The following is a 27,896-nucleotide window of genomic DNA, read 5'->3' as shown; positions in this document are numbered from 1 at the left end:
ACAGAAAATAATGTTAATAGATGAAAATGCCATCAATCAAGTAATCAAGTAGCACTTCGCCTTTATACACAGATTGAAGAAAGTGCGCTAAGCAGTTTATCTTTTAAGCCATGCTTTTTCTAATAAAAATTAGAAGCGAAACTGCATTGGCAAATAAAACGGTGTCAAAAGCATTACCCAGGAATTTACAAAGATTATAGAAGATACAGGATACAGGATACTTCTGACCAAGTGTACAAGTCGAGTCACCAATATTTTGCAGCCACGTTGAATTAAGGTACTAATAAACTACCTATTCACTAAATGGCTAATAAGGTGGCAAATACAAACTGCCATCTTTACAAATTGGTTCAACAAAATCTTAGAAGTTACAAATTTCATCCCAGAACTCAGACTATAAATTTGAAAGGTCTCGAATATAAAGTTCTGTTGATTCTTGACAATGTACGCACTCATGCTGTCTTAGAACACACTTCTTCTCATTTTGGTGCCAAATCAGGTCTCTCAAAGGTTCAAATCACATCGACGAGTTGGTCGAGGCTTTCGGCACTGCGTATTCCGGTCTAATTACGAATGTTCCTTAACCATGACATTTGCTTCCTTCCAATTGCTCTACGCTCCTCGATTTCAGTATAAGCTGTAGGATTTTGTATCTATCACTTCTAAAAATATGACCTAGGTATGATATCTTTCTTATCTTAATAGTTTTATCAATTCACAAACGTCATTTGCTCTATTTAATATACACCATATCTCGAATGCTTTCATGTGATTGATCGTAGCAGCCGTTAGAGTTTAGATATCGGCTCCATATAACACCGACCAGACACCATTGATCATTATTTAACGCAATTTTAAGTTTAAATTGTTGTTACAGAAGAATGATTTTATTCATTCTCAGAAAAGTTGTGTAGCTGTTCAAATTCTGCACTTCATTTCTTTATCTGGATCTTGTTGTGTGATGTAGCAGCCAAGATATCAAAGTTAGGCAACTCTCTTAATGTTTTGCTATTGTATATATTGTTTTTTTTGTATATAAATTGTTATAAATATTGATGCCGGAGATTCTTAATATGTTCAAAAGCGTTCCACTTTCAAAACTTAGAGCATTGATGTGGTCTTCGTGAATTATTTGCAAAAGTTCTGTTGAAATATTGTTTAGTCTATTGCTTTCTTCGTTTTGGCTAATTTTATGGCGTGCAGTACTTCAGATTTTAAGATTTCTGGGCCTTCGTTTTGATTTACATTACCCTATAATCCCTATATGTTTGGCCAATAAATGCTTCAAGAACTTCTATTTCTTTAGTGATAGTAGCAGGATATGCGCTATCCACTAATACATTACTGGTCTTCTTATTACACAAACCAACAACTTCTCGAACTTTCTTGTACATATTGAACATGTCATGCTTTCTTTCGAACACTGTCATTTTCCAACATCTATCTGTCATCCACCTCTCTTTAGCAGCTCGTATTTTTTTGTTTTATTTCTCTTTGCTTTTTTCTGTATTACTCTGCGTTGTCCTTGCATTGTCTTCTTTGTTACATAAGGTTTAGTATTTCGTCCGTCATTCATTCTTATTTCCGTTGCCTATTTATAGTTCACCCACACGTTCAAATTGTATTTCTCCCGTCAAACACAACATTTAAACCATACTACGTAAAAGGAACAATCCAACTTGTTTTGAACAAAATGAATGTCATTGATGTGTGAACACTATTCTCAATTAAGGATTGTATCAGGTATATTGGATTAGCGTTGAATGTTTTAAAACTTCAAATTTTTAATGCATGTTGGAAAGCTATTTGACCACAATGCCAAAAGGCAAAGATTACACCTTTCTTCAGAAAAACTTTTAAATTGAATAATACATGTCAAGATGGTTTGAGAGATCAATATATATTAATGTATGTACAAAGTTATCTGAGCAAATATCTTTAAACCCAGACATTTTATGTTTCTTGATTTGATTTATGATTCAATGGGACTTAATTAAATATAAAGCCAATTGTTATAGAAGTATTTTCAATACATACATACAAGAAAGTTAATTTTCGGTGGAAATCTGAAAATTCAATTTTGTATTGAGAGCAAATAACATATTGGATCTCCCGGATATTAAGTTTAGATGCGATAAGGGGAGTTTCTACACCGGATATAATATATTTTATAGCATAAAATCTCAATCTATGTGCGGTTACAAGCTATAAAATTTATATAAGTACTGAAAATTTTATCGCATCATGAAATTTTTAATTGCATAGATTGATTAACTATATTTTATATCTTTCTCTAAAACACTACATCATTATTTCTTTTCAACAAATTTTTTTTGGAATATATTTTTTTACCAACTTTTGTAGCGAATAGATTTGATATGGTCGTTTTGTCGTATATATAGATTCAGACATTGACGGAGCACAGGTGCATCTTATTTTCCGTTTTCTCCAACGCTGTCAATTTGTGCTAGATTGCTGCGCAAATAAAAGCAAAGGGCAACGAGAAGTTTCCAGAGGGGGAAAATTCGCTAAAAATTTATCAGACGTGTTTATAGATTCATTGGGTAGGTAACTTCAAGTGGAAATGGAACGGGGAACCGAATTTGTGACTACACGATTTTCCGTTTAGGGTCGTCGAGTTGTTTACCAAATACGAGAGCTTTTCAAAAGTTAGTTTAGCTTTTAGATTATTGAATAACATATAAAGTTACATATGGAAATAAAAGCTTTACTAAATTTTTATACAAATTGTAGGTAATTAGTTTGGATTGAATATAAAATTAACAGACTTGTTTAAAATTAATTAAGACAGTTAATTAGTTATTGACTATTACAATGTCCTTCCTCTTCGGTAACAAACAAGGGTTGTTTAAATCGATTCATTCTGATGATCTTCGAAGGGTGGTCTCTCCTTTAAACCTATTAATATTTGAATCCAATTAGTAAAGACTTATCCGTTTTCGTAAACAACCCAATTTACCACGATATTCAAGCCACTCTATTTGTGACCGACCGCCACTCAAATAATCCAACGGATTGAGAACGGATATCATGCCAATTGTACTCTTGATTACGATTCCACGCCGCACGTCTGCACTTGTCATTTGCACCAGAAGATCGGAATGACATTAATTTACCCTTAATCTGCCTCAATTCAAATTGCCCGGTGAGATACCGCAAATTGAACCTAATCCCTATTGAATTCGATTTAATTTGTCTAAGTAGTTCAGGTATTTAACAAAATTTGATTCGATGTCATAAAAATCTTTTATGGGTTAGAATTATGACCTCATGACCTTTTAAAAATTTCAAATTTATTAAAACAAACACAATGCATTGAAATGATAGGAAATATTTCAAAGATATTGTTATTGAGGAATTTATTATCGAAGATTGCTCAGTGCTGTTATTATATGAAACGAAGTTTTACCTTTTGTTAGAAGGAAAAAAGGAAAATTGCTGCGTCTGCTTGTGATTCTTCTGAGAACTGTTGAATGCGTTCAAGTGGAAATCGTCGGGATACGTTATTTGAAGTTATTCGTGTGGCAGCTGTTGTAGATTATATTATATTTCACATTACGTTCAGTGTGTGAGAAGCCATATACATATACTATTTAATATACAAGATCGTTTTATTGAACTTTACTGCTATATTTTTCTATATAATACCAAAAGATTTTTAAAATTGCTAAAGTATATTCACTTTATTCTTATATTTGTGTAGACATACCTTAAAGATTATGTATAATAATAAATACAATTCTAATTAATAAATTGCTTTTAAATGTGTTGACTTATAATAAAAGTGATTTTTTAAATTACTATTGAATTAGTTATTCTGGGAAGTATAAAACGAAGATGGAAAGTTATTACTTTATTGTTAAAGTTGTGATTTTTCCCATAAATGATTGACAGGCGGATGGAGAAAGTTATAGCAAGTGATTGGAAATGCACTGAACTATGCCAGTATAAAAATTAATTAAAAATCTTCGTTTGCGTTAAACCTTCGTAAGTGATGTTCGCTCTTAAAACTGCGTTGAAAACTGACAGCAAAACACTTCTAGTAAAGAAATGTTGCTATTGCTCGATACTTTTCTACTAAATCTTGATACATTTTCAGCTTGCAACACGCGTTAAGAATATTGACAGTAGTTTACAAAACTACATTCATTTTTCTAACCTATATAGACGGCCGGAAAACTAAGTCTGACTAATAATAGCTATAAAGCTCAGAATATATGTTGGTAGACAACAAACTAATTGAATAACGGAATATAACGGAATAATTTGCCAAAATATTTTGTAATGTCTTTTGCATGTCTCACATACGTTATATTTGATGGCAACCATTTTTTTCTTGGTACGCAAGTATCTCAGCAAAAATTGCTGATATTTGTTCAATTGGTGAAAGTTATCTAACTGCTAAAACCTAAAAGACTTTTCTGTACCAGACTACAGCTTCGTGCGTGAAATACCCACTCACGTAATGCCAGTAAAACCTTTGAGGGGATAGCTCCCAACTTTTCACTATAAAGCCTATGACTTTGGTGGATCCATAATTAGAGATCTAACTTGTTGCCTCTTTCTGGTTAAAGGTACAACTATAGTTTTTTATGATTGGTCCGATTAAAAAGTTACCTAACCTATTTCTTGTAGGAACTAAAGAATTCATCTCATGGAGGTGTGCATCTGTTGTCTTTTTTTAGATATCTGCTTTGGAAATGTTGCTACCTAATCACAATCCTCAACGGTGGTAATCACCAGTTAGGTTCTTTCTAAGGCAACTCTTAAACAGATCTTAATTAGTACACTGGATGTCTCGTAACATATTATCCGGCTTAATATCAATTTTAAATGTCTGTGTTTATACTACACCATACAAGAATATTTAAGTGCTCATTAAAATTGAGCTAAACGTAATGTCAACTATCTTTGTTTTATTTCTGGTAACAAAATTTGGTAATTAAATTTTTAAACAAATTTTGTCAAATTTTAGAACTTTAAAATCGTACATCTCCACTAAAGGCGACTACAGCCACCTTAGCTTGATGCATTTTAAAACCTACTTACTACTTGCTTGTGATGGAGCAGCTGTTTTACCAGACTTTCGTTTAATTTAATGATTATTCAGTTAACACTAAATTTAATATAAACTTACTAGTTCTAGAAGCCAAATGAAAAATGTCAAAAGAACACAACTTACACTGTACCGATTTATACCGTTCACTTAATGCCTCCTACGGCATCGGTCGTAAATACTTCTCACCACTGTTTCTTCAGATATTCCAACCGAAGCTAATGTAATATTAATAAATGAACAGGCTCTATCAGTAATGTATCAAAATCAAGAAAGGACTTACCTCTTTCATTATATTTTGAGCTGGCTGAAACAATGGAATGTGCAGTCGAGTCACATCTCATCAGTAGGTTCCAATTATTTGTCATTGACGTATCCACTACACTTCTAGACTTGATATTTTATTAGTCGGGGGCTGATCCTGATGAGGGAGATTAACTAACGTCAGGGTTGGGTTGGGTTGGGCTGGGTTATATTATGCATAGCACAATTACATGACACCTAATAAATATATAGTAGTACTAATTAGTTACTTATTTTTGACATTTTGGTACACAAAATTAATCAAAAGAATGTTTTGCAGCTTTTCCCAGTGGTCCACTTCTTCTGGTCCACGTCTGCTTTACACTTCATATAGATGAATATTGTTATATTTTTAGAGTTGTAGGATTGTAACACAAAACGCGCACACTTCAATACGAACAACACATTTCGGGTACTACTGTTTTTTGTTATAATTTCGCACTACTGCTCGCGTTTGAATCGACTACGGCACTAGGTCACTAGATAGAATGGCTTGATCCTCTGAAGGCGACATAGGATGTCGACAAGCTGGATGACCTCGATGTTGGGATGATCGTGCTTTCTCTACTCATGTTTAAATGCGAATGATGCAGTTCAAGGTGCATTCACTATGCACCTTGGTACTACGTTTTGGAATCTTTGAATCAGACAGGCATTTGTTTGGCAAGTACAACCTCACAGTTGCATATCATTTGCCAATTTTGGTTTTAATATTTACTTCTATATTAGCAAGTTATTTCTTAATGATAATGTAGATTTTCTGCCAATAAACCTATATAGTTGTCTAAATTTGATATCAAGTTCTTCACATTTTTTCTTGACGTGAGTTTTCCAGATCATTAATCACATAAATTTCCTGTACTCAATTTAGGGTCGAGATATCTTTCGTAGCAATAGCAATAGATTCATCAGCCACTTTAGATAAGATGAGTAAGCCGGGCGGTGTGGATGTCAGGTTGACAATCATAACACCGTTTTGCTCGTCGTATGGTGCTTAATTTTAATGTTTGGTGTCGATAGTTTTTTTTGTTAGCCTCAATCTATTTATATAGAATCCATAGCTGGTTTCTGAAATGGTTCAGGACTTATTGCTCGGACTTATTGAATAGGTGCGATTTTAGTTAATTCAACGAAAGGTTACTACGGGTTATCTTTCTGACGAAATCTATATAAATCAAAGAGAAGTTGAATTTTCTTTTTTTTGTATTATTGTAGACGTCATGGACAAGGATATGTTTTAAGATGTCCCAGTCATTGGGTAAAGTTGGGTGGAGTTTGGCCGTTCTTGGTTTATTTTTGTATGCAGGATAGGCTGTGACAGAAGCTGTGACGAGCTTTTGTACTATGTTCTATACCCTAAACACTTACTTTTTGGGGAGAAGTGTTTGGCGTAGTGATCACAACCATCAAGGTCGTACCATTTATAGAGGACGTTTAATTTTGCATTTTTATAGTTCATTGAGCGATCCAAGATATCACGTGCAATTTTCTGATTGCACGTAATCTGGTGTACAATAAGGCCATAATCTTTCAAAATGTATTTAATTTTTCAAAATTTATAAAAAATTACTCCATTTTTTCTATTTTTTTGAGAATTATTTCGTGAAATACGTCTTAAATTTCTTAAACATATTAAATGATTGGAAAACAATATTACATTATCGAATATATACGTAAATTTATTATGTAAATTTTAGGGTAATTAACGATTAAGGGACTCGAACAACATGTTTAACTAATCTAACCCGAGACTTTGTTCTAACTTGTTGCTCAAACACCATACAAGCACATAGACTACTACACGTCGGAGAACGTTTATCATACTTGATTTGAAACCAAACTTTAGTAGATTAGACAAGAACCTCTGTTATTCAATTAGTTACTTGATTTAAGTTAAATTTCAGAAATTGTCCGAAAAATTTATAATTTTGGTTGGAGTGTAAATTCAAAAATTTGTGCATTCTTTTTCTTTTACCACACTTACAACTTAAATTTAATGCATGCATTCAGAAACTGTTTTTTACCCTTAGAAAGGAATTTAAAAACCTCTTATTTTGTACTAGATAACGAAAAACACAGCACGCAGCATAAAATACTCTTCACCGTCTCCTTTTTTGCACGGCAAAAAAACCGTAAAGCTTATAAAGCATGTTCGGAAGCGAGTTGATGCGTATAGGTGTGATAAAAAGGGTGTGTTAACAAAACCGCGACATTAATATTCCGTTGCATTGAGCAGAATGTCCATCTTCTTCTTCCGATTGCACAACCTCCGGCGCGCCGAAGAGGATAAGAAGAAGAAGAGTGCTCAACAGAGGCGTTCTGGAAACCGGTGCTTTAAGCACGCGAACGCCGCATTGACGCTGGCCCCGAGCCGCCTCTTCGAGAGGCCACCCCTTACACCCTCAGACAGCTTGGACGAAGTGGCGTTTCAAATTCCAAGGTGCTCAGTCAGCATTTTGCTACAGAAACTAGACGCAGTAAATATTCGTTGTTAGCTTTAGATTTAGGATTTTTATATTTTGTTTTTAAAAAGTATTGAAAAAAAGATTTGAAACCCAATTGCACGACAAAATCAATCGATAAAGTTTTTTATTTGCTACGAATAACTAAGATTTAATAATTAACGGCCCAACTTTAATTCAATTGTAGTAAAATAAAAACTTTGTGGTAAACTTAATTAGTAACTCAATCTATTACTATTACAGCTTTTGCTATTCAATCATTTTACAGTTCAAAGGAGAGAACTAATTACCGACTTTTCGCTATTAGGGTCCGTCGAAACGAGGAAAAGTAATATAAAGTTCCCCAAGATATAAAGGAACTTACACCTTTACAGAAATTTCTTTTCAGCGTGACCTTTGGCCCTAAAACGAAATATTGACTTCGGCAATTACTTAATAAATTACTGTTGACATTTACTCAAGTTGTAGATCTAGCGTCAATATCTGGCGCAATCATTTAGTTCGCGGTTCGTTTAGAAAATTAATTAACTCCGACGAGAGAACGGTTTAGTTTCCACACGGAAACTATGATTTCAGGAGAACGTTTGGATTAGGGTGTCCATTTAAACTTTGACGCTGTTGAAATTCGCGCAATTAATATGTAAATTCAGTTTATCTTCTATAAGCCTAGATTTAACACTTCAATTTAGTAACAATTGCATCCTAAATGACGAAAAAGTTTTCCAAATTGCGTTCTCACAATGTACAACTTGATACAGATTTTACAATCCAATTAATTCGGAACACTAACAGTAATCATTTAAGGGATGTTCTTTAACGACGCAATTTACTTCGTGGTTGACAGTTAATTACGGGAAAATTACGAGATTCACGTCATAACCTAGTCTTCAGAGACAATATCAACTATGATTTTAAAATTTTAGCCACATACCGGCTTGGTTTGTAATAACAGCTTTTTATTAAACTAGAAAATTTGAAAATACTAATAATTTAAGGCGAATTTGTTAAATACGCATTAAAGAATCGTTAATGTCCTTTGGGTCATCTCCAATATAAGTAGTAATGACATCAAGGGTGCGAAGGTCCAAGATTGGGGTATTAAATTATTCGTTTGACCCCGACGAACTCATAATCTGGTTGGGCGTAAGGCAGAATGACTTTTCTCCTCGCCTCTTTTCCATTATTTAGATGAACTGCCTATAAAATGTCCGAACGATGTAACTTTTTATGGGGTCAGCGTAGGATCACGACGATTTATGATTGGCAAATCTGTGCTCATCCAAAATTTTTATTTTTATCAGAAGACAGTGTATGGAAAACGGTATCCAAAAAAAACCTGTTTATTTTTTTCTTCTCTAGATTTTAGAGAGGCTTTATTTGGTGAGTGGGAGTAACATAATGGATTCTCGAAACGTTTTCTGACCATTATTTCTACTTATCAATATGTTCCATGTTTCCTTTGGCTTCCCAATACACACACAGAATTTTTTATTGGGGATGCTTTTAACGTTTCTGAAATAACTATTTTTGATTTTTAACATTTTTTAGATGTCAATTTAGCGATTTTTATCATAAAAATATATCTTGTTATAAATTGAGTTCGTTTAATTAACACCGATCTTCATATATCTGAAATTGCAATCTGCATCGAATATGCTTTGCTTTCTATGACAGCTGATATGATTCGGGCTTCACGTTGATAATTACCAGGTATTGTTCGTTTTAATTAATTAAATGAATTTACGGCTAGTTCATTAGACCCTTTGTTATCTAGGATTACGATTGTATATGGATTATACGATAAATAAAGATAAACAAAATAGTTTATTTTTGAGATAAAATTTAACATATTTGTTAGATGTGTGGTGTATTTTTGAATCGTGTTTCAGTGCGTGACTGAAAAATCAATATACCTCTGCCATCTACCGACTAATGGTTGAAATTCATTCACGCTCCACCACCTTTATAAATTTACCTACCTTTAAAAATCTACCGTTAGGTGTTGCTACAAGAGTATTTCAAAAAAATGTAATTATTTTTATTAAATACTGTTTAGTCAAGGACATAATTTAAATATTTTATTACTTTTTAAAGGTTCTTGTTCTTTATATAACAATGTATGCTACACATTGCATGCCGTGCACACGACATATAAAAACAAGGGTGTTGCTACATCAATTATTTATTTATAAGTCAGTTGTTTTAATTAATCAACATTTTCCTATAGTCCTTTCTGGCCTTGATTTCGTTTTCGTATATCTAGACTCTAGACGATATACTTATAGTCATTCAAAACGAAGAAGAACAGTGTCTTCATTTGCAATAAGTATTTAAGAGATTAAACTAGAACTAATAAGCACTATCACTACAACTAACACTAGACCTAGAACTAGAAACTTTCGAGCTAATTTCGGACTTGTTTCTGAAGAAGGTTGCAACGTGGGATCCGAATGTTAAATATTTTTTCAAAAAACGCACGGCTTAACCCGAAAGATTCTAGTTCTAGGTCTAGTGTTAGTTCTAGTGATATGCTAGTTTTAGTTCTAGTTTTAGTTTAATTAACACCGGCCATGAAAGCCATCGTACTTATACTTTAAGAGGTTATTATAATCATGCAACCTTTAAAATGTTTTTGGTGTTGCTGCTGAAAGAATATTTTTGCGGCATTCGCCCTTCCCAAAACCTACAACACGTAAACAATTTCAACAATTCTTAGGGATGATACATTTTTATCGCAAACATTTAGCTTCTTTACATCATCTCTCAAAAAAACTTCATTCGTAAAAACTTAAGTCAATCACTTCCTGGACACATCATCACATTTCTTTCATTACAGCTAAAGAATTTTGATCAAAAACCGTCATTCTTCCACACCCATCTCCACAAGCTGCTCTTTCACTGAAGATAGACGTCTTTAGTAAAGGTTTGGGTACAGTTTTAACACAAACTTTGTTCAAGCCAAATCAATAAAATGATTTAACTTTTGATATAGCATTGCTGATAATTTATACTAGTATTAAATTTTTTAGACATTTCTTGCATGGAAATCAATTTGTAGATTACGCTGACCACAAACCAGTAATCACTACACTTTTTTCAACCACAGAAAACACCCCACGTCAGACATGACATCTGTGTTACATAACTCAATTTCAGAATGAGGTGTCCAGAATAAATAAACACTAAATTCACTTCACTCTAAATTCACAGTACTCTGACGCACAAATTTTAAGGAACACATAACTTAGTGATGCAGAACCAACACACTTGCTAAAGAAACAATACTCTAATACACAAGCTCCTAACTATAACATAGGCCCACTTCTACCACTCATAGTTAAAGTCTCTGATAGCGTTATCTATCGAATAGCTTAAAAATTGGTCACTACCACTGCATTTATCTTATAGATACCGCTATCCAAGGGATAACTTTTAAAATATCTGTAACCCGTGGATTGGGTGCCGGATAAGTTGCTATCTTAGGGATAACTGCGGATACCTAACCTCGAATAGAATTTATACTGACGTATAAAATTCGAGCGTTTTACTATTTCGGTTAAACTAAGAAAAGTAATATAAACTTAAATAAAAAACTATTAATAATTAACATTAGATAAAATCATCATGGATAATTTCTTCGACATTGGAGATGAAGAACAAATTTTTGAAGAAATCAATGAATTATTTCCTATAAGAAGCGAAAGAATAATAAGGAGTAGACTTGACCATTTAAATATTCATTTAGATGTTGAATTTATGTGTAGATTTCGTCTCTCGAAAAAATGTTTTCATCACCTTTTGAATCAAATAGAAGATGTAATATAACCTCCATCCATGACGTAAGTAATTTGTTGATTGCTATTATTAAAATTTTTAGTAATAATGCTGTACCTCCTTCAAACCATTTGTTGCTGACTCTTCGATTTTATGCAATAGGTAACATGTTGCTATCCATAGCAGATTTTGCAGGAGTGAGTGTACAATTGGCATCTTTACTCGTTCATCATGTTAGTTGTACCATTATTGTTTACCATCACATTTTAACATACAATAATACGAAATATACACACTTTTTGCTTTCCTTGCCATGTAACTGCATCACTTTTTTTGTTTTCTATTACGTTTTTATGTTTGATAACAAATTCAAGATGTTCGCATTCTTCTTTGATGAAATTGGTTGTTCGTCGCCTTTTCTCAGTCTCCATTTCCAAATTTTAATTTTAAGGTTAGAACAGCTTAGAATATCGTCAAAATACCTAATAGTAGGTCTTTTGACCACATAGAGCTGTCAATTTAACATAATAGACCAAAAAATCCCTAGATTCCTTGGTTATCTCAAGGATTTATTAACTATGAGATAAATGGAGGTGGTAGTACGCACGACCCTGTTATCTACGAGATAAATTGTATCTTATAGATAGCTTAACTGACAGATAGCATTGGTTTGGTAGTAACGGGCCATAATGTAACAAATAACATTACAATCAGATGTAAAGCTTTGATGTGACTTCTCAACAAACAGTTCTCATATTTTACAAAAATTTCGTAACTACACACATTAATTTATTATCAATTATTATCATAACACGATTATTTTGGCATCACAAAACATAACACACAAGGACATCGACTTATGGAAAAAAATCTGCTTGCAAGGTCAACAAGCAAAAGTACACAAAATTACTTGTGGGCAAAATTCCGATACTGAAATTAAGATTTGACCATATTTACATTGATTTAGTTGGTCCTCTCACTCTGTCTCTTGGAGTTTGATCCATCATCCTCGAACTAGAAAATTCGGGTTTACCCGTCTTAAGAGAAGAGAAGAGCTAATCCCGAATTTTTGTAGTTCTAGGTCTAGTCTTAGTTCTAGTGCTAATGTTAGTTCTAGTTTTAGTTCTTTCGCAAATATCTGAATCTATGATTCAAGTGGGTTAAGTTATATGGATTTAATTCAAAAATGTAAAATAATAAAATTCAGACAATGAATTTTAAGTTTAATAACTTCTAACAAACGCCATCTTTTGGATGACGATCGTTTTTATTGTCGTGTGTTATGGAAGGTTAAGACATGCTTTTCATAATATAAAAATTAAAAATTAAACTGCTTCGGAAAAAGTTGTGATTAGTGTACTAATTAAGGCTTTTTTAAAATGTACTCTAAAGTTTTAAATTTAACAACTCAACTCTCAAAATATGACATGAATCGGGATAGTTTCCCGGCGCATCCACCACATGTATTTTGGTCACGCAACTACACCATGCAGCTCACTTAGAAACTGGAACACGTTCATTACTTGTGTCCATTTATTACATCGTACAAGATTCAGTGTTACCTCATTGTTACTTTGAAAGGTGTCCTAAATTAAGTGGCAAATTACTAATAACAAAACCACATCCATCACAACTTCCAAATTCTTTAAAATATAATGACTACTAAGTTGTAACATTGGTTATTGTAATTGCTCATTTGAAAGCCACGTTTATATAATAATAGTAATGTTTATTGTTCTATGAAGTAGTTCTACATTCATTATTAAGATTGACAAGAAAAAGTAGTATAACAAGAAAAAAACGGAAGACCTCTCGCATTTAACGGTAAATTATTATCAATCAATGTACACACATCAACCTACTCATTACAACGATTATGAATTGCGCATCTAGGAACATTAGCATTGCTTATAAATTATTTACAATTGCACAAAGCATACAATATACAATTCAGTATATGTATATAGATTCGGGGTCTAAATGCCGAAACGCACGAACAATCGTCGACAAACCTCCCTGCATCCCTGGCCTCCCACCATTCTTGAAGCCCTACACTGCAAGCCAAAGACGCGCTTGCTGTCATGATTATTTCCCAACGTCAATGTAACGTATAAGATATACTATATGGCTTTGTATAAGCGCAAAGTAAGCGGTTTTTATTATTTCTAGTTGTATCTTCATAATAAGGTTTCTTAACCAATAGCTTTTTAATATTCATACTTATAGCGACAATATGATGCCCAAACTACAATGCATGTTATGTGTATTCCCAAGAATTTATCGATACAGTAGTAAAATTAACAAAATTAAAATTTTTCTTAGTTAATATCATTTTGAGTGTTTGCACTATCTATATCCATCTCAACAATTTTTCATTCGGGATCGTCATTTTAGATGTAACTTCATTTTTTGGATCTGAACTTTATAACTTTCTAACATTTACATCTCTGTAGTATCTGTATAAGTAATACGGTTAACGAAAATGAAGCGTTGTATACTTGTACATTAAACGAGTGACAATGTTTTGTGATGTTCCTATTACTTTTAGAAGTTATAAAGCAACTGAGATTGTAGTGAGGTACTGATTACAGAAGACTACTGATGTTTAGCCGAAGACTAGATTCTGCTGGAAGAAGACTTAACTCTGGCAGTAGACTAGATACTACCGTCAATAGACCACGTATTTATGGTAGACCAGAAAATACTGCTAATACAAGACTAGATACTGATTGTAGAAGATTACTTATTGTTTGCACAGGACTAGACATTGCCGTTCTACATCTTAATTGTAGATGACTGGTTGCAAAAGACCTACTGCTTGCAGAAGACTAGACACTGCTTTGTTACTCTTGGAACTAGACTAAATACTGCTGTCAAAAACTAGATGTTGCTTGTAAGAGACTACGTATTTATGGTAGAAGAGTAGATACTCCTGCTATAGGAGCAAATACTTTTGATACAAGAGTAGATAGTCCTGATTCAAGACTAGATAGGTACTGAATGTAGAAGATTAATTATTGTTCGCTGAAGACAAGACATTGTCGCATAAATTCGAGATATTGCAAATGGAAGATTAGATATTGTTTGCACAAGGTTATGTATTGATATCAGAAGACCAGATAGGGATTGCAAAAGCGATCTACCGTTTGCAGAAGACTAAATACTGCTGAAACAGGACTAGCACTCTTAACAGTAGACTAGATACCACCGTCAAGAGACTAGATACTGCTTGTAAGAGATTAAGTATTTGTGGTAGAAAAGTAGATACTCCTAATACAAGACTAGATGCTGAATACAGAAAATTACTTATTGTTTGCTGCAGACTAGATATTAAAACTTTTTATTACATTTCGTTCATTCATATAAAAAGTTATAAGTCATAACTGTGTGGTTACGTAAAGTTCCACCTTCACTTATGAGATTTCGTTAAAAGTTAATATCTATTACTTTTTCATTATGTTAAATATGTACGAAAATGTATGTTTGTTTAAAAGAATTAGTTTATATGAAACACGTGGACCCGATTTTGAGTATTATACAGGTAATTCACATAAGAACCGACACAGAACAGGGACATGTAGAGGACAATAAATTAAGATGATTTAATGCAACTTATCTCTATACCAAGTTGTACACCTGAGGAGTTATAGGCTTTCAAAGTTGGGTCTTAAATTTTTAAAACATTGAATATCTTCGTAATACATTTCGTAATACATAAAGCTAGAAAAACCAAATTTGGTATACGTTATGAGTGTACCGAGGGTATTAATTGGTAGCAAGTTGAGACCAATTGAGGCATTTCAAAGGGTTGATTAAGGGTGATGGTTCCCTAAATTTTGGCAGATTTATTTAACCTTTTTGTGGATTTAATACATTATTACCTCATCTCACGTGGAATTTAATTTTAAAACTTTTTTTACTCTTACTATTTTTTAAAAAACATTGTCGTTTTCATCTTGTTAATGTTACTTAAAATCATCGAAAATTCAGTAGTCGGCTGTGAAATTGTACGTAATTTGAGGAATAAACTGTTTATTATGAACTAAAAAAACATCATCCATAAACAAATTTAGTTTAGGCATAATAATTTTCTATTGATAAGGAGAAAATCCCCAAAATGTCAAAATTAAGTACTTTTGGTTTTAAAATCGATCATAACTCAAGAATGAAAGGTGATGACGAAAAGTTTTTTAGGAATAAATTGTTGATTATGAACTAAAAAGATATTATTGATAAACAGATTTTGTTTAAATGTAATGATTTTCTAGTGAAAAAGAGAAAATCCCCATAATGTCAAAATTGAGTACTTTTGTTATCAAAATCGATCATTACTCAAATATTAATTGTGATAGAGATAAGTTTTGTTGAAATAAATTGTTTATTATGAACTAAAAAGACATCATCCATAAACAGATTTGGTTTAGTTATAATGATTTTCTAGTGATAAAGAAAAAATCACCAAAATGTCAAAATTGAGTACTTTTGTTATCAAAATCGATCATTACTCAAAAATTAATTGTGATGGAGAAAAGTTTATTGGAAATAAATTGTTTATTATGAACTAAAAGGACATTACTCATAAAGAGATTTGGTTTAGTTATAATGATTTTCTAATGATAAAAAGAGAAAATCATCGAAATATCAAAATTGAGTACTTTTGGTATTAAAATTGATCATAACTCAAGGATGAAAGGTGATGGAGAAAAGTTTTTCAAGAATAAATTGTTTATTATGAACTAAAAAAATATCATCCATAAACAAATTTAGTTTAGGTATAATGATTTTCTAGTGATAAAGAAAAAATCACCAAAAAATTAAAATTGAGTACTTTTGATATTAAAATAGATCATAACTCAAGAATGAAAGGTGATGGAGAAAAGTATACTTCAAATAAAATGTTTATTATGAACTAAAAGGACATTACTCATAAACAGATTTGGTTTAGTTATAATGATTTTCTAATGATAAAGAGAAAATCACCGAAATATCAAAATTGAGTACTTTTGGTATTAAAATTGATCGTAACTCAAGGATGAAAGGTGATGGAGTAAAGTTTTTTAGGAATAAGTTGTTTATTGTCAACTAAGAAGATATCATCCATAAACAAATTTAGTTTAGATGTAATGATTTTCAGGTGATAAAGAGAAAATCCCCAAAATGTCAAAATTGGGTACTTTTGGTGTTAAAATCGATCATAACGCAAGAATGAAAGGTGATGGAGAAAAGATGGAGAAAACCTTGTCGTCAAATAACTTTATAACCTATTTGTCAAGTTTGACGTACAATTTCATAGCCTACTACTAAATTTTCTCTTATTTTAAGTAACATTACGAAATATGTGTCTTTAGTTATTTAAGTTTTTTATGAAAACGACAAAGTTTTTTAAAAAATAATACGAGTAAGAAAAGTTTTAGAATTAAATTCCACATGAAATGAAGTAGTAATGTATTAAATCCGCCAAAAGGTTAAAAAAAATTGTAAAAATTTATGGTACGATCACCCTTAATCAACCCTATGAAATACCTCAATTGAGTTCAATTTGCTACCAATTAATACCCTTGGTACACTTATAACGTATACCAAATTTGGTTTTTCTAGCGTAATGTATTACGAAGATATTGAACTTTTTAAAAATTTAAGAGCCAACTTTGAAGGCCTATAACTCTTAAGGTGTACAACTTAGTATAGAGGTAAGTTACGTTAAATCATCTTAATTTATTGTCCTCTACATGTCCCTGCTCTATGTCGGTTCTTATGTGGATCACCCTGTATACACAGGAAAAAATCGTGTCGTGTAAAAATTTTAGAGTAGTTGGTAAAAAGAATTAGAGTAAAAATTGTAATATCACATGGTAAAAATAACTCTAATGTACACTATATTTAATATTAATATAGAGTTCATATATTATTCACTTAATAGAGTAGTTTTTACAGTTCTCTAAAGGAGAGTTCTTTTTTACTTATGTTAGTGAAGTTATGTAATATATAAAACATTAAATTTTACACTAGACGTGTACTTTTCCTTCGGGTACTTCGTAGGCACCGCACTATTTTGCTCGGGATTACTCGTCGGTACCACGTGATTAACATGTGGTGTGATACAGCTAAAATTTAACGGCCATTTACTAAACGAGTCGGAACTCGACAGCGTCTCTAGACCTGATTTACGCGATATAAAAAGAAAGAACGATTATTTTTATTTTAATTATGTTTGCCAAACATTCGTGTTGTGAAATTAGTGGAACTTCCGGAAGATTTTACGTACGAGTTCCTTGCGAAGATTGGTAAGTATGTACAACTATACATACAGAAAACTTATAGAAGACTCATTAGATGCAGTTTTCATGGTGACTCGGTGGAAACTTTAAAATGGATTAAGTATGGTTATATAAAAAGAATTTAATTTTTTTTAAATTTAAGATGTAACAATATATTACAAGTAAAAATAAAAAGAAATATATTTATAATTTTGATTTTTATTACAAACCTAAAACGTTCCTAAAAATATTCTATACTTCCTATTAAAAATTAACACTAATTAGTGAAAGATACACACTATTTAGTGATATTTTGTCACTTAATAGAGTAAAATTAGAGCGAATTTTTAATAATTTACACTGATTAGATTAGAAATGTATCTAATTAGAGTCACGACAACATCTAGTTAGATTACATATAATACACTGTTATAGAGTAACGATTTTACACTATTTAATAAACACCATCTTTCACTATTTAGTGTAAAATTTTAATCTATTCACCTACACTATATAGTGCAAAAAAATAACTCTAAATATATTGGACCGATCTGAACCATGTTTTAGAGTTGATTTTTACTCTATATTTTTTCCTGTGTATACAGCTATCAACTGTATACCAAATTTCATTAGAGAGGCTTTAATTGGTTAAATGGTTAGTTGCGGTAATCGTTACATTACGTTAAATCGTGTATGCATATATGCAGAAAAATCTCGTGGCGGAATTTTTACATGATTACAACGCTTTCTAAATACTTCCTGAATATACATAGCACAAAAGCAAACGTATAAATGAATTAAAAATACAGATAAATGAATAGTATGATTTCTTTATTTGGACCACATTGCTGTGTTACATTAAGTTCGACAACTGGCTTAGGCTGACGTAGTTCTGGATTTCTGTCCTGATAACAAGCGACCTTTTTCAAATGTGTTCTTTGTCAAAGATGGAAAAGTTCTTGTCCGACCATAGGATACTCTGTCGGTTGGTCTGCAAAAATCGTTTAACAAGCTTTTTGCAACGTTGAAGTCGAATTTGCTACGATTTTTCAGTTAGTGCATTGATAGGCTGTAGGTTGATGAGATGAACTCCAAATGCTTCTTGATTATATTTTTGACCATGCTGTGATGAGGATTGCGGATGATCTTTTGTGGAATCACCCCAACGTCTTCCGAATGTACCATATCGCCTTAAAAACCATATCTCCTTGTTTAACTTTTTAGATACAATCTGTCACATAAATATATAATCTGTCTATAATATCCCAGCATTTAAAACGTGGAAGGGTACGCATAAATTAAAATAGCAGCGTGTAATAATACATTTACGTTTGACCTTAAAATCAAATTGTTGTAATCTAGCCGTGAAAATCTTAAAAATCTCAAAAGACGCACGGCTTAACCCGAAAGTTTCTAGTTCTAGGTCCAGTGTTAGTTCTAGTGATAGTGCTAGTATTAGTCCTAGTTTTAGTTTAATTAACACCGACCGTGAAAGCCTTCGTACTTATCTTCTGGAGTTTTTATTTTTGTGACCTAACTTATTTGAGCATTGCTTTGAAAATGACAAACATTTTATCGCTGAAAATCATCTTTACTTCATTATTCACATCTTTTTTAGTCCTCGTTTCTACTCCAAATGATTGAATCTTTGACCACATTGTATATTGCCGAAGATGGCCAACAAATTTGCGAAATTTTAAATTCTCCCATTTCGATTCTCTCGTTGGATTTTCTCAAACCTGATTTCAATTCCACTGCCAACCTTTTTTAGGAACACGGTCTCCATCTCGTCGTCTACAAACGATTCCTCAGTGGATTGTTCTACTATTGATTTTACTTCGTTCATTTGTATTTGTGAATGTCGTCGCGAACGTAGGCATTGTATTTTCTTTTAACAACTTGCACAATTCACCCTAATAAAGGCAATGTCGTTGCGTGTTACTCGCTCGAAGATATAAAATCGTTGATATTGTACTAAGGTGAACGAACAACATTACTATATCACTTTGTTCATTTTCTAATTTCAAATTTTAATTTAAACCTAAAATTACATTAAGTATGAGGGAATTGCTGTACGTTTTCCCCCTAAATATATACAGCAAGATATCCCATTTCCATTATTGACATTTTTTACTCGAGCATTTGTATGACTTCCAGATTTATTTAATATCTAGAAAACAATATCCTGATTTATTCTTATAAAATTCGAGAACGAGACTTGTTCGCAGTAAAGTATCTAAGAGCGTTCAAGCAGTGGAATTTCGAGACAACTTTATTGCATAGCCACTATGATATTTCCCGAATATGAAATATTTCTTTTCTGTGGTAGAACGGTAGAGTTTCGCAATAACAAATATACCGTATACCATCCGATTTCAAAAATAAGATTTTTCTGTAATATCCTTGGATTTATAAATGTCCGATAAAAAAATTAAAATAAGAAGATCTTTAAGGTCTTTAAAATCTTTAGGTGAATATTATTATAAAGAATTAGTAAATATGACAAAACAAAACTGAAACGAGATGGATTGTATTAAAGAGATAAAAAAAGATTATGCAGGAGGGATGTGAATATAAACACTTACTTTGATGACAGCGTTTCAGACAAAGAGGTGGTACTTCAATTAATTTCATCAGACGAGTAGCTCATTCTTTATAGTTAAATCTACAGGTCACAGAAGCAAAAGCATATATACATATAAACGCTTTCATAATCTTTTCATTATAGGTTTTTAATTAAAAATTTACTTTTAATTAACGACAGCTAAAAAAAAAGCGTCTTGTTAAACATTTTTTTAGAATTAATTATAGAAAAAATACACAAAAAAGTTAAAAAATAACATTACGATACATTGATCTATAAAAAATATCAAAATATTTTGAAACAAAATATTTTAAATTTACAAATTTTCTATCTCAATTTATCAATATACGTAGAGAGCCGTATGTCGAGATAAAAACAAATCGTGACAATATCAGGGTGGTAATAAAATCCACGTTACACGTCCACCAATCGGGCCGGATTTGTAAAAACGTTCACGCAGGGTTCGAGTTGAACAAAATATCTTTTCCCTGACCCTTTTGAAACATTGAACGCACGCCAAAACTTGACCTTTTCGAGTAAACAAGTTAAACGTTTAGAGAAAATATTTAGTTGGATTATAAAATAGCTGAAAGGGCATATTTGAAATTTTGTAATTAACAAACTACGTTGAACAAAATTAATACTTAATTATTTAAGCTATTATTTAAGATTAATTAAGTTATAATCTAAGTTACTAATATATGTATTGAGAAATCAATAACCATGATACCTAATCATGATGTCTATTAATTATTACAATTACGAGTGATGAATATGTCGACTAAACGTTATCAGGTATAACTTGTAGTTCCGATTTAAATGATTGGAGGAAGACAAAATGTCGCATCACCATTAATAACTAATTAATTTACTGCTATTAATAAATATTATGAAAGTTTTATTTATAAAAACCACATTTTTAAAAATTTGTGTCAATAATTAGATTACTTTTCTTGTTTGTTAAAAAAATCCTAAATATAGATGTCGTTTCAAATATTTTTTATATTCATTGTAATTTATGATTATTATTAAAGATAATGGAATAAAACATGAAAAATTAATTAGGAAAGAGGCTTTGTTAGAGGTTCAACAATCTGAATTCCGGGAATACGGTGAATGTTCATTTATAATGTGCAAATTTCATAAACCTCCTGGGGGGTAACCAGTTTTAAAGTTTGGGGCGTGTGGTGGTGGTTGACCTGTCTTTAACCTTTGACTCCACACGATCCAGGGATAAAAGAGCTTATACGGTCCACAAACTGCTGCTATTGATGCCGAATCTTTTTGTTTTGTTGTGGTTTATTTTACCTAAATTTAACGTTTCAGTTATTACCAACGTGATGCCTCATGTATAAGTCATGAATATTATTAATAAGTCATGTTCCATGACTTATTAATTATTAGATTTGCTTATTTTAGGAATTATTGGTCTGTCACAAACAAAGTTAATTTATGAATAGCTGTGGTGATTATTTGTATTTGTTTTTTTTTGTTCAGTTACATAATATAATTGCAATTGCAGTCCCTAGACGTGAGAGACTATTTAGAAGAAGGAAATTCAACGATGATTTGTTGGTTTCCGGTTTGGGTTGCGAGATCCAATTTGCTTTCAGTAAGTGTGAAGAATGCTCTTCAAACATTTGTGATTCTTTATAAACTTTATTTAATAATACTTAGTGCATATTTTATGGCTTTAATATTAAGTTAACTTACAGAATGTGATAAATAAGTAAATACAAAGCTGCGGCTGAGAAAATTTTTGGTGTCTTAAATCTTCTTGTAAATTCTTCATCTTCTATCTCGTGCGCCCATTCTACCTCACTGTGTTGGGGCTATTTTCCAGCCATCCTTCGTATTTTAGCAACACTTTTCTTCCACTTTTCAACGCCACTTCCTCTATTATTTCTTGTCATTGGATTCTACTTCGTCTTCTTCCTTCTAGTTTTACATTAACCACCAGGTGGCCATACCACTTCAGCTGTTTCTTTATTGTCTCCTCTACTAGAGCTCTCAAACTTAGTTCTTTCCTGGCTCTCTTGTTTCGTTCTCAGTTTATTTTGTGATTTGCTACTATTTTTTGCAAATGCTTCATCATTGGTGCTCCTATTTTTGATTTGTATTTTGCTAACACTGTTCAAATTTGCAACCCGTGTGTGAGTGTGTGTGTAGATAGTTTTAGAATAGATGTAATTTTGCTATTTGGTAATAGACTTAACATGCTTTTGCTATTCTGTTGTGTATCTTTTAATCTATGTGCCGTCTTTACTAATCATATTTCCTAGATATTCGTAATATTCTACTAGCTGTAGTCGTTGTCCATCTCTAGTCTTATACCTAGGTTTTCTCTTCATTCTTTCTTTGTGTTGTGTAGGATCTTTGTTTTAGAGTGTAGTCTTAGTTTTAGCTTGAAAATTAAAATTTTCATCGTTTATATGATTTTAATGTTTTAAAAATAATCACACGATGAGAATGGAACTCACAATTTCAAACTAAAATAATTAGGTTAACAACAGATTCTTTTTTTGTTATCAAACAGCTTAAAGAAAAGTCAATAGAATATAACAAACTCCTTTATACCTGATTTACACATACTTCGATAGAATACCCCTACAAACATTTTGAGGTTACTAATTGAGAAAGATAAAGCCATTCGACATTGTAACTGTAATCCAAATCTAAAACACCGGAAACAGGACAAAGGTTAAAACAGGCGAGTACACAACTTAGCCCATTGTTAACATAACCCAAGCTTAAGTCCATTCCTATTTAACGTTGTAGATTAGATGTAGTAAGATGGGGAAACAAAGAAGAAGAGGATGAAATGAGATTACCACGTATAATATTCGAGAGAAAACCATCGCGTACTTGAACACCAGAACACCATCCAAATGATTAAGTACAGCTGAAGCCCACATCACATGGTACACTTCGTGTACGAATTCAGAATGCAACACAATAACAAGTCTTAAACAAGTACTAGAAAAAGAAGGACAAGAGATATGTCACGAAATCTAAGGCAAACAGTATTTTACAAATCGCTACAAATACTTAGTATAGGGAATTTAAGTTTTTTCATATGATGTCTAACTATTGTGAAATTTGTTTCTAGTGATGAGCGACCTGTATTTTTATGAATGGTTATTTCAATTATCTGTAGAGTCAAGATGTCAAACACAATAAGATATGAAAATTTAATAATATGATAAGATCAGAAAACTTAAATCTTTAATATTAGTAATTATTTAATATGTGTTCCAATATTGTATTGGAATACGTGTTTCTCTGACCGTAAAATTTAAATAAACAAATATATTAATCAGATGAGTTCTTACTCCAAACAGAAATCTCAAACATAATGACTCCAGTATTTAAAAATTGCAGAATACCTAAAAGCTTGGGAAATTATGTTTGGTCTCAACTTCTATTTTTCAATTATTTTTGGATTTCGGGCGTGTTTTTGATTGTTATATTTCTTGTTTGCTCGTTAACGTTCAGTTGATAATCGTTTATTATTTATTAATTCATCAGACAAATCGACATATTTCGCATAAGTAAAAATATGCTGAATACTTAAGTAAATTCCTACCGATTTAATATTAATAATCGGATGTCATATATAAAATTTTTTATTTATAATTATTCATAGTATTGCACTGCAATATTTATCAATCTTCCTAAAATACTTTATACCAGCGATGAACTAATTTGATATGTATTCTTTTAACAGTCGTTTTACGTGAAGTTATAGTTGTAACATGATTTAATGCATAGTATTTTATGTCACTGAAGTATCGATTCGTTTAAATCGATTTGTATCTTTTAAATTCAATGTTAATTATTACTATGTTAAAATGTCATCTGAATAGCTTTTGCGCAATATATGACAAAATTTAAACGATAAAATATATGAATCAAATTTTCGCCGACCGAAGACTTTCGAAATTATTTCAATGAATGGATGTGATAACATTAAAGCTCTACATATTCCGTGTTTCGCATATAAAATTATTCGTGAATCGAAAGAATTCTTTTGAAGATATAGGTTTGCAAGGATAGAAACATTTTGTGCTTTTGGTATCTTTCAATACATGCGTTATGTAATTATGTCTAAATTAACTCTATATCAAACGCCTGGTTCATCATTGACGAGTAAATTCTTCAGTTTATTTATATTTTTTATATTAACTGTTAAATCAACGAATGCCAGCGGGTAATATTCTTTGAACTGCTACAGTGTTTACGACACATCCTTTCATTAGACTTCAGTGGGCATTGCTTGGTATTGACGTCGATTTTCTCTGATGTGAATGCCCCTCGAATAAAACGATATCGAATATCGATATAATCCGAGAGTGATGAATGGGAGTTTTTCGTAACTTCTTTGCTAGTGAATTGTTTTTATATAAAGTAACGGTATTTTTCAAATCATTATTTACCTTAGTATCTTGTAATAATCACTTAATAATTTATATTCATTTTATAAGTAATTTGAACGTCTTGGCAAGTTGTCGTTAACGGTCTTTTATAAGCGTCATACTAACTTTACTCATTTTTAACAGACTTTAAGGATACTTTATCCAATTTAGTTCCGCATTCCGAGAAGTTGGTGTGTTAATGTGATTATAACGTTAACGGTTTTGGTGTCGCTGGAGGTTACAATAATCGTTTCTTACCTACAATCAAATTTACATCTAAATGTTTATTATCCTAAGGCGCATCCTAACATATTACGTTACAGCGATTTTAATAACTTTAAGTTGAACTAATTTTCTGAAGTTCCTTCAGTTCAGCCTTGGCTTGTATACTTAGCTTTTTCGAAATGTGTTCTTGTAATGTACTCAAGGCTAAAGAAATATTCATATCTGGTGGTATCACCATATTCAGATTTTGTTCTATTCTTCTTAAAACTTCAAAATTTACTTCAGGGGTCGACATTGACTGTTTACTTCTATTTTTAGTATTAATATAAATTCTTAATCGAATCATGTACTCTTCTAAAAGTCTTTTAATAATCGTCTATGAGAATTTTGAAAATAATCTATCGGATGGAACTACACACTCGCTTTAAGCAAATATACAAGAAAGCTGTTGGTGAAGGCTTAGCTTAGAACATTTTTACTTGTTTTGAGGTGTATTAAGTAGGTTGGTAGAATTTTTTTAGAAGTCAAACAGCATTTATTGTTGGCCATCCTGGTTTGAATGTTATAATTTTATTTGATCTTCTTCACCAAAGTCTGTTAGTTGTAGGTTGATTTCTACTCGTAGAATTCTTTTATGGAAGCTGAAGAAAAGTAAGAAACTTTAATTTCATTATCATTTATCATTTCTTTGCAGTTACTTGATAGTTGAGATTTTTATATCATAATTTGTGAATGTCGCTTAAATTGATAGTTTCTACAATCTATTTTACAAGTGAAGACTTTTCATTTGAAGAAGAGGATAGAGTGTGATTTGTAACATAACATAGTCTGAGTTTTATCCTGCAACATTCGTTGTATTTTAGACTCTTCAATAATATTATTCAAATTTATTCATATACATCTGTATGAGTTATTATTGATTTCTTTGGCAAGGTTCCTACACCGTTTGTTATTAAAGATATCTTTCCTTGTTTGTCATAAACCTTATTTTAATTCAAATAAAACAATTATGTGTGTTTAAAAGAGGCATGTAGTATTAATACATGTTTTCTGTGAGGATAACAAAACTGTAGCAATTGTGGATTCTTGGAGGTCTTGTTCAAAACCTAAGCAAGACTCTACGAGCTACGCTAAGTCAATGTGGTGCTTCACTTTAAGAAATGTTGACGTTACATTCTTCTCTTCGCATCTGTAGAAAAGCCTGCGTTGTTTAAGCAAGATTGTTAACCTTCGACAAATTTTAAATTATCGTCCCCGTAAAGGTTCAAAGGGAAATTCAAATTGCGTCAAGGTCCAGGTTATTAGAAATAAAAGAAACTTTTGTGTTGTATCGCGCGTCTATTATAACAATATTTGGTGTTTCGGATATCATGTAACCTTCTTTAGAAGTTTAAAAGTGCAAATTTAGCTAATAGATATTTTGAAGACACAACATTGTATTAACGACATCATATTGATGTCACCAATATTGGACAAAATTTCTTCGGTGGCGTTCCAAAAACTAGTGAAAGGTAACTCCTCCACTTCCCCCCAATGATATAAGCATTTGTCACTGAAGAGAAAAGTCATTCTGCTGAGCTATTCTACCAATCGTTATGCAATGCTACAAATTTACCTTCAACATGTCTCCTTTGAATATCTTGAAATCTTTTTAATTCACAATTTTACAAGTTAATGATTTTGACAATAGGTAAGGAATATGGCTTTGTATATCCTAACTTTAATCTCGGTAGATATGCAGCTGGTTCTCTAGATGTCGTTCTTAGTGTTCTCCTTATTCTGACTGACTTGTTGGCATGTTTTTCCCATTATGGTTAGGTTCTCCATAAGACGATATGTTTACATTCAAACAAGAATAATCTGTTGCTTGATCTATTATGTGGCCGTTCACTTCTACAGGTCCTTCGGTCTGTAGTTAACATCTACGTGGTTCTCTTTTTTCCGTTCACTCACATTTGCTAGTGGCACCCGGACAGAACCCTTCATCCACGGAGGAAACTTTATATTATGGTGCTATTACGATAAATAAACAATAAACAATCAAACCAATAACAAACAATTAAGTAACTAGTGTTCTTTGTAATAAGTACATAATTCTGTAAACAAAATCTGTGTAAGTTTTAACTTTAAAATAAATAACTCTGTTTTGAATACAATGGCTTGTATATTATGATTAAATAACGCTAGTGTATAAGTCATGCACCACGATAAAATAATAATGGTAATAACGAACAACAAATGAATAAGTGATGATGCTCACATTATTCCATCACACGCAATGTATCATTGAAGGTATGACTGATAGCGCTTCTCTAGCTATTACCATAGTTTTTGTTTTTTTTGTAATATTTATCTACATGTTGACATTTTCCGCCGGTATTTTAAAAGCATGTAGTAGCCGTTGTAGTTCATACTCTATGTCTGCAATGAATGTTGTGTCGTCCGCGTAGTATATGATTCGTCGTTTCTTATCTTGTATCCTGTCAAATGCTTTCGTTAGATGTAAAAAGTATAAACGTAGAGTAAAGTATAAACGTGCTGGTTTGTTATAGTTTATTACTGTTTTTCCTACCTGTTTAAATGCAAAGACCGCGTCGAATAGTTGGCCTGTTTTTCTGAAACTCCTGTTGTTCTTCGCTTGATTATGTACTGCAGAATACAGTGGAAACAGCTTTATGGATGTGTCTAGAAGAAAATTCCTCGGTAATTTTCTGGGTCTGAACTATTCTGGTGTTCCAGAATAGTGATCCTGTTCTCCAGCTTTCTGAAGTTTGTACATCCTGTATTATTTTATTATAT

At 31.9% G+C, this 27,896-nt stretch overlaps 1 protein-coding gene and 1 long non-coding RNA gene across 18 annotated transcripts in view; both read left to right on the top strand.

Moving 5' to 3' along the window:
• The window catches only part of LOC111413140 (slowpoke 2), a 393,515-nt gene that overhangs the window by 284,974 nt on the left and 80,645 nt on the right, over positions 1-27,896 (top strand). For 12 of the 17 annotated variants that reach the window (XM_071197447.1, XM_071197451.1, XM_071197448.1 and 9 more), the window contains exon 2: positions 7,617-7,820. The exons of 4 other annotated variants lie outside the window; for them this stretch is intronic. In XM_071197447.1, coding sequence (XP_071053548.1) covers positions 7,618-7,820 — 203 coding nt within the window. In that variant the 5' untranslated portion in view covers position 7,617. Of the gene's footprint in view, positions 1-7,616; positions 7,858-27,896 lie in introns of all 17 variants that reach the window. One more of the 17 variants, XM_071197473.1, reaches the window with a different exon arrangement.
• LOC139430262 (uncharacterized) lies at positions 17,405-18,083 on the top strand. Its single transcript, XR_011640728.1, has 2 exons — positions 17,405-17,900; positions 17,950-18,083. It is a non-coding gene; the product is annotated as an uncharacterized lncRNA (long non-coding RNA).

Source organism: Onthophagus taurus, chromosome 1 (genome assembly GCF_036711975.1).
Source record: "Onthophagus taurus isolate NC chromosome 1, IU_Otau_3.0, whole genome shotgun sequence".
Lineage (NCBI taxonomy): Eukaryota > Metazoa > Arthropoda > Insecta > Coleoptera > Scarabaeidae > Onthophagus > Onthophagus taurus.
Note: the sequence above shows the minus strand (reverse complement) of the source record. Positions and strands in the feature narration are given on the sequence as shown.